Source organism: Anguilla rostrata, chromosome 7, assembly GCF_018555375.3.
Source record: "Anguilla rostrata isolate EN2019 chromosome 7, ASM1855537v3, whole genome shotgun sequence".
In the NCBI taxonomy this organism is placed as follows: Eukaryota; Metazoa; Chordata; class Actinopteri; order Anguilliformes; family Anguillidae; genus Anguilla; species Anguilla rostrata.
In genome coordinates this window covers 26,332,527-26,345,202 of record NC_057939.1, presented here as the reverse complement: position 1 = coordinate 26,345,202, position 12,676 = coordinate 26,332,527, and the positions used below count along the sequence as shown (strand labels likewise).

The 12,676-nt window shown below is 42.6% G+C and overlaps 1 protein-coding gene across 1 annotated transcript in view; it reads left to right on the top strand.

The window, feature by feature from the left end:
• The window catches only part of LOC135259488 (collagen alpha-1(XXV) chain), a 200,417-nt gene that overhangs the window by 147,065 nt on the left and 40,676 nt on the right, over window positions 1–12,676 (top strand). The window contains exons 10-13 of the mRNA XM_064343959.1: window positions 2,086–2,112; window positions 4,561–4,596; window positions 8,551–8,577; window positions 9,741–9,785. Of these exons, the coding sequence (XP_064200029.1) occupies window positions 2,086–2,112; window positions 4,561–4,596; window positions 8,551–8,577; window positions 9,741–9,785 (135 nt within the window). The remainder of the gene's footprint in view (window positions 1–2,085; window positions 2,113–4,560; window positions 4,597–8,550; window positions 8,578–9,740; window positions 9,786–12,676) is intronic.

Here is a 12,676-nt window from a genome sequence, read left to right as displayed (position 1 = left end):
GGAGTGGGGAGGGGGGGCGTTGCTTGAGATTTTCCTGTGCTACACATTCCAAAGCAGGCTCAAACTGGTTTTATCCTTGGTGCAGATTTCTGGGCCGATCTAGTTCCCCGTTACCGCATGCCCCAGTGCATGATGGGATTGACCGCCACAGCTGTAACGGGGGATTGGTGCGGATCTTCACCTAGCCTTTCAGCACATATAGGGCCCTGGCTCACATACTAGGCCCTGGCTGAGCCACAGGGGCTTGGGATGGATACAGCACAGTCTGTTCTTTCAGCACAGCAGGCAGTGGTAGAGCTTCGGTTGTCTTGGTTTCTTTGGACTCTTAAGCCTTATTCCACCCTCTCCCAATTCATTACATTACACTACAGTCATTCCACAGACACTCTTACCCAGAGTAAAATACAGCAGTGGAGACTAACACTCTTACCCAGAGTTTTGTACAGTAGTGGAGACTGGCACTGTTATCCAGAGTAATGTACAGTAGTGGAGACTGACACTCTTATCCAGAGTAACGTACAGTAGTGGAGACTGACACTCTTACTTAGAGTAATGTACAGTAGTGGAGACTGACACTCTTACCCAGAGTAAAATACAGCAGTGGAGACTGACACTCTTACCCAGAGTAACATACAGTCTTGTAGACTGACACTCTTAACCAGAGTTTTGTACAGTAGTGGAGACTGGCACTGTTATCCAGAGTAATGTACAGTAGTGGAGACTGACACTCTTATCCAGAGTAACGTACAGTAGTGGAGACTGACACTCTTACTTAGAGTAATGTACAGTAGTGGAGACTGACACTCTTACCCAGAGTAAAATACAGCAGTGGAGACTGACACTCTTACCCAGAGTAAAATACAGCAGTGGAGACTGACACTCTTACCCAGAGTAAAATACAGCAGTGGAGACTGACACTCTTACCCAGAGTAAAATACAGCAGTGGAGACTGACACTCTTACCTAGAGTAAAATACAGCAGTGGAGACTGACACTGTTACCCAGAGTAACATACAGCAGTGGAGACTGACACTGTTATCCAGAGTAAAATACAGCAGTGGAGACTGACACTGTTATCCAGAGTAAAATACAGCAGTGGAGACTGACACTCTTACCTAGAGTAAAATACAGCAGTGGAGACTGACACTCTTACCTAGAGTAAAATACAGCAGTGGAGACTGACACTGTTATCCAGAGTAACGTACAGCAGTGGAGACTGACACTCTTACCCAGAGTAAAATACAGCAGTGGAGACTGACACTGTTATCCAGAGTAAAATACAGCAGTGGAGACTGCCACTGTTATCCAGAGTAATGTACAGTAGTGGAGACTGACACTGTTATCCAGAGTAATGTACAGCAGTGGAGACTGACACTCTTACCTAGAGTAAAATACAGCAGTGGAGACTGCCACTGTTACCCAGAGTAAAATACAGCAGTGGAGACTGACACTCTTACCCAGAGTAAAATACAGCAGTGGAGACTGACACTCTTACCCAGAGTAAAATACAGCAGTGGAGACTGACACTCATACCTAGAGTAAAATACAGCAGTGGAGACTGACACTCTTACCCAGAGTAAAATACAGCAGTGGAGACTGCCACTGTTATCCAGAGTAACGTAGAGCAGCGGAGAACATCAGTGTTAATCTCAGGAATGTGGTTCAGCACGTGTCCTGCTACAGTACAACAACATGATGCCAGGTATGGAAAAACCAGGGAGCTGAACATTTAAAATATTTTTAGCACAAATCCTCCCTCCTCTCTTCTGACCTCATCAAAGCGTCTATTTGAGATTTGGCTGATGGGGCAGGAACCGTACTGTGTAAAATGATGAATCTGGGCTCAATGTATTTTTTTTTCCCTTGTATCCCAAAAGTTCCTTTCTTTATGTTTCTTTTTCTCCACATAAAACAAAGAAAGCATTATGACTCTGCTTCCAGCCCAAACATCTTTACAGGGATTGCGTTTTGCTACATGAAGCCGAGACTGTTGGGCAGAGCAAGTCATTCTCTTATTAATGAACTGGCTGAAGAAATAGACTAAAATAATGTACTAATATTACTTTTCTCTGTGTCTCTTTTTCAGGGACCAGAGGGACCTCCAGGACCCAAGGTAATGTTATAAGGACCTTGTTCTGTGTCTGTGTGTGCTGCCGCATAATAAGAATAATTCTGTCGTATTTCTTAGTGAAAATCATCAAAGCTGTACGGCTGTGTTCCTCCTGAGTGGTACTGCCACTGGCCACTGAGAGTTCTTGATTAAGTCCTGTGTTCAATCAACGTTTGTCCTTTTCAGTGACTTTTGAGTAAAAGCGTTATACACTTTTTCGTTGCAAACTCTGTTTGGCGAGTTAGTTCTGCTGATTGCAGAACTGATTGTGAAGAAAAAAATTTCATTTAATTGTCAAAGTTAAGGACAAACGTTGATTGAATCAAGGCCGAAGTGCAGGAGGAATTTCGCATTGACAGAGTTACATCACAGAGACATACTGTCGTCTCATTTATTGTGCTTCTGTCTTTCTTCAAATAATAGAATTTAATTGTTTTCTTTCATGGAATAAGAAAAGTTGCAGAGTAGATCATGTTAAAATCCTTGTGAAATTACTTTTTCTTGAATCTGAAGTGTTCATTAAGCCACAGGATCATAATATATGCTTATTTCTTTCAAAGTTTTAAGAGGAAAATAATCTAATTTCCTTTTGATGTGAAGTATGTCATTCTTAACATGAGAGCCACAGGTCTGACATACTGTGTGTGGATATGCACTTCGTTCACTTTTGATTGGCTGCCCAAAAAAAACTCACAATGCTGATTGGTTTGAAGGCCACATTATTTATATCATAAGAATGATCTTTAAATGACTAATGCTAAATTAGTATTTGGTACTGTATTTGTAGGCTTTGTTTCTTTGTAATATAAATATAAAAAATGATGCTTTTGATGACACGAAACATTTCAAGTTTTAAATGGTAAACACTCTTGAGAGGTCTCACTGTTGTAGCCCAGTTTTTGGCTGGACCGCAACAGCGGGGCCAGCCCTACACACGCGAATATCTGTGACTGAGTGACTGAGTGAGTTATGAAGTCACACCATTGGTTGGCCGGTCCAGCCATATACTAGGTTTTGACCTGGTCTTGTTTCATAAGGCTTGTTTGTCATCAGCACTGAAGTAAGCTAGAGCCAGATTAGTGCTGCAGTGCCCAAACTCTGGGGCAAGACCCACTAGAGGGCCTTGAGTGGCATTAAAGTGGGTTCCAGAATACCCGAGTATGCCAACGTTATACCCACCGACAATCAGGCTAATCGAGCTGAACACTGCACTGGTTAGTACTCGTTTACTCTCCATGTTTCACCGTGATGTTAGACTGCACATTCACAAGGGACAGCTCACAGAAAACATACTCAGTCATTAAAAGGGTTTCTTGAGTGATTTATTTGCCCCCGTATCACTCAACACGCGTGCCTGGATTCAATCAACGCTGTTCCTTAATATCGACGGTCGCATAAATATGAGAGCGAAAGAAGCTTTGTGCTTTCATGAACACAGTTTGGAGAGTTAAGTTTGGCGTTGGCCAAACTTGCCAAACTGGACGCGGTTTGGCAATTGAGGATAAGGCCAAACTGTTTGTTTGATTGAATGCAGGCCAGAGACTTTCAGCAGCACACATGAGATCTGGCCCCAGCTATCGAAGTGTACGCAATGTGTACAGATGGTGCTCTGTCACCACCTCACACACGCGACTGAGCTCTGGCAGTTTGAGTTCTATCATCACCTCCACTGTATGCCTTGGACTGGATGTGTTGGACACAGAATTGGACATATTGGTCATACCCCTTACTTCAAGCTATGATGAATTCTGGGACTCTCTCTCCCCCTCTCTCTTCTGACCCCTATCTCATCTCTCTTGCCCCTCTATTTTCTCTCTCTCTTTATCTCGTCTACAGTATCATCCATTTCCCCCCTTTATCTGTCTTCCACTTGTCTCTATTTCTTTGCATCTTTATGTCTCCATCCCCCCTCCATCACACACACACACACACATACACCAGTGAGTATGCAGTCTGAGTTCAGTAGCCAGCAGATGTGGGCTTGGTGGTCACGTGACTACCAGTGTTTTATGAAGAAACCCAATCAGACACTTCCTGTCTGTGCTGTCATCTGTCGACAGGGCTCAGGCCTCCCATGGGACACCCCCCCCCCCTCTTTTTTGCTTTATTGTGAAAGCCGAGAGGGTTACCGATAGCAATGGGATAGGCCAAACACCAGTGTCCAAAATGTCCAAAATGCTGTGCATTGACTAACATTGGCATGTAGAGCAGCCCCAAATCTACACAACCCCTCCCACCTCGATTAGAGCCCCAAAACTCCAAGTCATGATAATGCTGCACAAGTAGTTCCTCCCTAATTATGACATCATAAAGCTGCATCAGTACCTTCTCCAAAATTAATGCCTTGAACATTCCCATAAAACAATGCATATTACAATAAGACTATGACTATGTGACTAAGACATTGTGCACCTGACACATTCTTCTCCCAAAACCTTTTCTTTTTTTCAGGGTCCACCTGGGATTCCAGGTGCTGATGGACTGAAGGTAAGAGTCAAGATGGCGGAGGACGCTGTGAACTGAATTCACTCACACACACTCAAAACGGTGACCATATGTGGAGTGACCAGGTTTAGTCCCTGCATTTACAAGACATTGTAGTATTATTGTGCATTTAAGATATGCCTCACCTTCTTGGCTTTATTAAGCTTTATTTCGAAGTCGATCTTATAGGTGTAACTAAATTTGAAATTGTGGACATATTAGGGATTATGCATGTTTTTGTTGAGGATTATACACCTGATACCCACCTGCTATAGATATAGATAATTAAAACTAGATATGTTCTTTTATGACTCCCTGTCTGTTACTGAGACTGACTATTTTCAGGAACTCCCCTTCTTAGTAACTCTTCAGATCAGTAACAGAGTTGGGAAGGGGGGAGGGGGTGGGCAGTGTTATTTGCACTGTTGTTCAGGGGCTGGATTTCATCAGATTGTACCCGCAGACAGATGGATCGCACGGTGCCATGATCCATCTGTCTGATTAGCCCCACTTCAGGCGCCCCCACGCCCCAGGAGAAGTGGCCTGTCATTTCCTATTTGAAATCTAACTCCCCTTATCGTTTTTCTAATCATTTTTATAAGAAAAGCTCCACGGTCCTATTCTAATGCATTAACCATGTGTGCCCAAGTTAGACTCAGCCTGCCACCTTTCCAGTTAGTCACACACTTATGCCAGTAAAATTTTTAAAACATGTTACTTTTTACATAATTTTATAATTCAGTAGTAAATTCAATAGAAATAGGTATTATAAAAAGTATTTTATATCACGGTCAGCTTCAACCGAGTATGAAAATAACGGTGGTAGAAGCTCATTCTCTCTTGCTGCTATCTTTAAATTCAGAAAGAGATGGAAGTACACAAGAGGAAGGCTTTTTTTGGTTGATGAAAAACAGAGACTGGTCTTTAGTCAAGAGCCATTTCCTCACTTTTGGAAATACCAAAAAAACAAAAAAAAATAGCCATCCCCCACCCCGCCCCGGTCTGTGCTTGTGTTGGGACGGATAGGTGCCAGCTCTTTGTGAAACTTAACCGGGATGCAGCGCGTTCCTGCTATAAAACAGATCGGTTATGGTATTTAGACCTTATTCATGTGGAACGTGCAGCCCTGGAATCTGCTCGTTTGGTTGCAGAGGACTCTTCTGTGAAGTGGGTGCGTGTCTCCCGCCAGAAGCTCAGTTGTGTAAAGTGCCGTTCCCTTAATTTCACGCGACTGGCCAGCGGCCAACTCTATGCTATACAGTAACTTCAGCTTTTCTGAACTGCCTGCCACTATCGGCCATTTGCTTTCTTTTTTATATGCTGTTTCACATTTTTAAAAAACTGTAAATAATAATCTGATCCATTATATTTTACAGCTGCTCAAATAATGACCACTTAACCAGGGTGACTGACAGTGGACAGAGATGCAATTTGCACATTGAATTATTATTTTTTATGGCTATAGCTTTCCAAGAGCCTCTGTGGTAAAGCACTGGGCTCCTTTGTCCTTCACCAGGTTGGATGGGCACTGCGCTTGTGCTAAAAGGGGAAAAAGCCATAGCGCATCACATGCGGCCGCATTACCTGCATTCATGTTACCTGCAGCCGCATTTCATGATGCTGTATTACCTGCGGGGCGGCATGGTGGTGCAGTAGGTAGCACTGTTGCCTCACAGCAAGGAAGTCCTGGGTTGAATCCGGTCTGGGCCTTTCTGGGTGGAGTTTGAATGTTCTCCCTGTGTCTGCGTGGGTTTCCTCCGGGTACTCCTTCCCACAGTCCAAAGACATACAGGTAGGCCCTGCCAGATTGATTGGCGGCCTGTCCAGCATGTATTCCTGCCTGTCGCCCAATGCACGCTGGGATAGGCTCCAGCTTCTCCATTGACCCTGCTCAGGATAAGGATAATGTATTACCTGCTGTTGCATTACTTGCAGCTGCATTACATCATGCTATATTACCTGTCGTTACTTTATGTGCAGCTGCATTACAATATGCTATATTACCTGCTGTTGCATTACTTGCAGCTGCATTACATTATGCTATATTACCTGTCGTTGCATTACTTGCAGCTGCATTACACCATGCTATATTACCTGCTGTTGCATTACTTGCAGCTGCATTACATTATGCTATATTACCTGTCGTTGCATTACTTGCAGCTGCATTACACCATGCTATATTACCTGCTGTTGCATTACTTGCAGCTACATTACATCATGATATATTACCTGCTGTTGCATTACTTGCAGCTGCATTACATCATGCTATATTACCTGCTGTTGCATTACTTGCAGCTGCATTACATCATGCTATATTACCTGCTGTTGCATTACTTGCAGCTACATTACATCATGCTATATTACCTGCTGTTGCATTACTTGCAGCTGCATTACATCATGCTATATTACCTGCTGTTGCATTACTTGCAGCTGCATTACATCATGCTATATTACCTGCTGTTGCATTACTTGCAGCTCCATTACATCATGCTATGCTGTTTCGTGACCTGCTACTTAAGATTACGCCATCTGGGAACGTTTCCCCTCTGGAATATTGATACACACATTTATGAGCCATACAGGCTGTCTGGGGATCAGGGCAAACTTTGCTGAAGGATGAACCTTCATGTGGAATATCTGCAGATTATGAGCTAGCCTTGCTTCTCGTTGATTTCTTACTTTTCTTTTTTTGTGCCGATGTTTGTGCCTCATGGCTGGGGTGGTGCAGGCTTTTTAGAGGCAGTTCTGACAGGCACGTGCCTTTGTGGTGTTGTGAGGATTGCCTTGGTGTTACTGGGAGTTCAAGCAGCAGGAGACCAAGGCTTCACAAACCTGCAGAAATGACGATGGCTTTTGCACTAAATGCAAATGTTAAGGATTTTTTGGTCCTTTGCAAAAAAAATATATATAACAATTTAGCAAGATTACCAAGTGGAGGCTTTCCACTTAGAAAGGTGATCACAGGTGATACTTAGTACTTTTGAGATCCCATATATATATATATATATATATATATATATATATATATATAATATTTTTATGGAGACTGCTGATTGGCCACCGTTTGCCAGGAGTAGATGGCCTCCCTGGCTCCAAGGTTTGTGCCACGTTGTCATGGCCAAATGAGTTTTTTCACCTCTCAAAAACCCCATGACATTCCATTTCTGACTCACTCGCTTTTTTATTTTTTCATCTCTTGAATCGCCTTTTACATTTTACTGTTCTTATTGCATTTTTTGTCGAGCCATCAAAGACATTCGATTGTTTGATTGTCAGTCGTGAACATCCGTGACCCCGTTCGTGGTTTTTTTTCCTCAGGAATTCAGCTCCACCCTTACAAAGAGAGTGTAACCCCCCCCAAAAAAGAACAAACGCACACAATCCATCTGTCAGTTATGAGGCGATTTTTTGCCAACAATTCCAATGCGAGACATCGTATGCTGACAGGCAAATGTCTCACTCTGGCACGGTTTTCAGAAGGGAAATGAATTCATTTCCGAGCCGTGGTGTGGATATTATGTGCATTAAAACATGCGTAGCCATGCGTTGTTTTCCATTAAGAGGCAGCACTGTGAACCTGACGTGTTTCCCAGTGTTTAATGATGCTCCGGTGCCATGTTCCGGCCTTGTTTAATAACAGCGTAATCGGCCTCTAACCCCGCCATGACTTTCCCCGCGCATCGCCTGGGCCGGAGTAAAACACGCTGTCCGGATTTCTGAAGAGCTTCTTTTTTTTAATAAAAACAAAACTGATTTTCTAAAAATGGTGTTTAAGAACAGCTTAGGAGCAGAATCCCAAGGGGTCGTCTAAGGGGGGAGAAAGAGAACCCAAAACGCCCGACACCCGTTTTCGCTTAATGTGATTTTTTTCACCCGCAGATAGGATCAAGCCCCCCCCCCCCCGCCCTTTCTGCAGCAGCTTGCTGTGTAACTCACCTTTGCTTTCTTTCTCAACAGGGCGAAATTGGAGAGCGAGGTGAAAAGGTAAGGTCCCCCCCCCGCTTAAGAAGATCAAACTTCTGCTTTGCTACTTCTGGTTGCGAGATCAATCCCTGCACAACCTTCCGGAACCATTTGGAGCCACCCTCCCTTTCTCGCTCCCCGCCTCTCATCCAGCTTAATGCTGTTTCTCTCAGCTGGGAAATCAGCTGTGTAACAGAGGCAATCTCTTCAAAGCAATAAGCTTAGAGTTCAGACAGCACAGGAGGAGAAATAAAGGTTATCTGATATTATATTATTTTTATATTTTAACTTTATTTATCCAGCCAGGGCAACTGAGAACCCAGTTCTCTGTCACGGTGACGACCTGGGGAATCAAAATGGGTAGGAATGCAAGGCACCGTGAATTCCAGACCCAGTTTTCAATGGGGAGGTGTCTAGTTTGCTAAATGGTGAGAGATGGTTTTTTGTGGGACTTTGGTCTGGACACCAGGGTTAACACCCCTGCTTCTTTTGAAAAGTGCCATGGGATCTTGAATGACCACAGTGAGTCAGGACCTGACTTTACAGACGACACCTTCTACATCCCTGTCTCCTTGTTATGGCCAATTGGCCCCCAAAAGGATGAGTGTCCTCGCTGGCCCACACTCACCTCTTCCATCAGAAACTTAGTTTTCCCATGAGGTCTCCTGTCGAAATACTAACCCAGCACATGCCTGCCTTACCTTTATTTTCTTAAAATTGTTTATGAGAAGTAGGCTTTTGGAAAGCCGTGATAAACCTACTTTAGAACTCATACCTGTTGCCAGGCAACCAAAAGCAGTAAGCTTTTTGACCGGGTTGACACACACAAAAAAAGAACAGTTGTAACTGTCTGAAGTGCTTATACTGTCTGGCATATAAGAATTCACTCAATGTACTTTGTTTTATAAGTACCTGTGGATGAAATAGACTGCTAAATAATCAATGTTTCAATGGATCAGATATAATGTTTAAAAAATTATGAACAATTATAAACACCTTTTGGACAAGTAGGGGACATCCTATTTGGTCTGGAGGCCATCTTGGTGTCGTTTGTGTGGGGTTTGTTTAAACTACACATTCCACACTTGGTGAAGGGCATATAGGGGTGTTGAGTGCTTCACTTCACTGTTTGACGAGGTGATCAGACTTATGGAATGTTAAAATGAAAATATTCTCTCTCACAGGGTGACATGGGAGATGATGGCCAGAAGGGTGAAGTTGGTCAGAAGGTAAGGCGTTTTGTTTATAGTGACCAATTGCGAATTAAAAGTAATTATTTTACTCCTCTTCTGGATCCTGAAACCGTGTTGTACGGGTAACCAGGCAATTGGCCCGGGAGTGGCTTTGCTTAATCTTGGCCACCTGGGCAAATGCAAACAGGACCTGGTGAAAAAACCTGCCATGAACCTACGGTTAAACCGAGTTCAAGTGGCAGCAGAGCTCGTCTGGCGCACCGCACCGTTTTGATGGGTTATCTGCTCTCTTTCCCCAGCCGGGCTCCACCTCGTTAGGTTAATAATAGGAGACAGAGGGTTTATCGTGGGGACATCTTGGGCTCTACCTGTGTTTTCACAAGGGGAAGGGCTGGCTGTTTCTCCGGTTACTGGGACAGAAGGCCTGGGTTTAACCCTACCTCCTGTGCAAGGTTTCTTGCTCTTGGTCCATCCAGATCAACTAAATTTCAGCCTCCACAAAGAAGTTACATGAGACCCAGAGACCTCCGTCTCCTCTGAACATTACCGCGTAATATGGTACCTTGGCGACCTTTCAGTTTGGCCTGGTGGGCCATTTGTAAATCCAAGCTTGTGGATCACACCTGGATCAAATACGAATTTGAAACAATTTAACTGTCCAAGGTGCTGGTGACATTTGAAAACCTACTGACCTGATCCCTGAGAATTTTCAAGGAAACAGGTTACTGACCAAAACATCCAATGTACAGTATGAAAAAATCTTGTCCTGTGAATGTTGGTGAAAACTGATGTTCCTTTTAAATAGACACGTGTAACAGAAGCAGGGTGGAGACAGCACGATTAGCGGGATAAAATAAGATACAAATAATGTTTTGCCATTCTGATCAAAATGAATTTTTGAATACAAACGAATATTGAAAACCCTAGGAGAAATGCTTCCAAGTGCTGTGTAGCCGAACATTATGATCAAGAAACAACACAATCAGACACCGAAAGACAATTGGCTCAAATAAATATGATTATTTTGTTGTGGTTCAGGTCTGGGACATTGCCTATTTTAACCTTAAACAAATATCTGCATTTACAGATCGCAGTGCATTTTTTCCTGCATTTTGTCTTTTTATTTTTGCGTAAAAAACATGTTTCATGTTAACACGACCACTGTCAACTTTGCAGATGTGGCCCATAGAATAGCCATTTTGTTTTAGAAAGAGAGGTCGCAGGGTGAATGGACTACTATTATCATCTGATCATTATTGGCCACTAAAAAATATAATTCACTGGAGTGTCACGTGGCGTAGCCTGTAGAGCACTGTCCACATGCTCATTACAAGCCACGACGTCAGCGGTTTGAGTCCAACTGCGCGTCACTTGTCATACGTCTCTCCCTCTCTCTCTTCCCCCGTTCTTCCTGTGTCTCTGTACTATCCTTTCCAATAAAGCTGAAAAGCCCATAAAAATATTAATACATATATATTATTTACATTACTAACAAGATGTGGTAAATTTGATCACGTTATCACGATTGAAGTACCACATCTGCCTCATTTTGAGCCAGCAAAAGCCCTATTGAGGTATTTCAAAATAAAAGCGTGCTGATGGACAGAAGGTGAGGAGAGGAATATTATTTTCAGGATATATCCCTAAAACCGAAGTGAGAGCAACCTGAAATAGATTTTGTATTATCTCTGGGAGCGGAGGAGCCGAGTCATAAATTTTGGAGACTCTCAGAATTCCTAGGAGACCCCTGAGATAGGAGCCCAGTTTCCTAACCACTACGCTAGAGGTGGTACGAGACGCAGAACCGCCAAAAAGAAAAGCGTGATCTGTGGCGCTCCCGCCAAAGGAGCGCGTCCAGTGCGTCTTCGGCAATTAACTGCAGGTCTGCAGGGAGTGGCTTTGATGTGTTTTCACTGCACAGATTACCTTGTTCAGAGCGCTGCCAGAAAATGGCCGCCAGCGCAGCCGCGGTAATGCAGGAAACAGATGTAAGATCTATTTCCGTTAATGGAAAACTGACAAAAGGAGAAAGGTAATACTTATTTTACTACTCCATTACTTTATTGTAAGGACCATTTGCGTGTTCTTTTTCCTCACCGTTATACATCTCAGGAGCTGACGTAGATTAATTTAAAAATGTTGAATCGTGGGAAATGAAAAGCCTTTTTGGTGATTGGGATTTTGTGACTTCCTGTACAATTGCAAAAAATGCTCTCACTCAAAGAATAATAAAAGTGCAGGGAAAACACTGTCATAAAAAGTAATAATTAAACATATTGCAATCAAGTGAGTCGTCATTTATAACAATTTATTATCCTTTAAAAAAATAATATATGATAAAAAAAAAACTTTTTCTCCCACATTGATGCAAATGATAAGAGGTCTTGAGTTTAAGTGCTTCAAATTAGTATGTGTGGTTCTAATTGTTTTTTGTGTGTCCTGTAATATTTAATAATGCTTCTGTAAAAAACATACAGCTGTATAAATTGAAAAAAGGCTGGGAGGGGTCTTAAATGCCATGGGTATATTAATACGTACATTGACATTCAGCTACATCTGCCATTAACAACATGTGATAAAATGTCTGATTAATAGTCATTGCATAGCAATTTATGATACACTGTGTAAATCCGATGAACAAGGTTGCTTGTTGATCAATCAGTTAGCTTAAACAGTTAGCAATTGTGTGAAGCGAAAAAACTTTTAGTTCAATGACAAAGCTCTTTGTATGTGAGTGCAGTAAACATTGACATGTCATTTGAATAATCAATTATTTGTCCATTCTAGGGCATGGGACTACACATAGAAGGCTGTGATTCTAATGCATCCTTCATGGATGGATTAAATACCTCAAAAACTAGAAAGTATGAATTAATAATTGTATCATTAACAAACTTGTGACATCCCAAGTCGTAAAGTATTAGAAT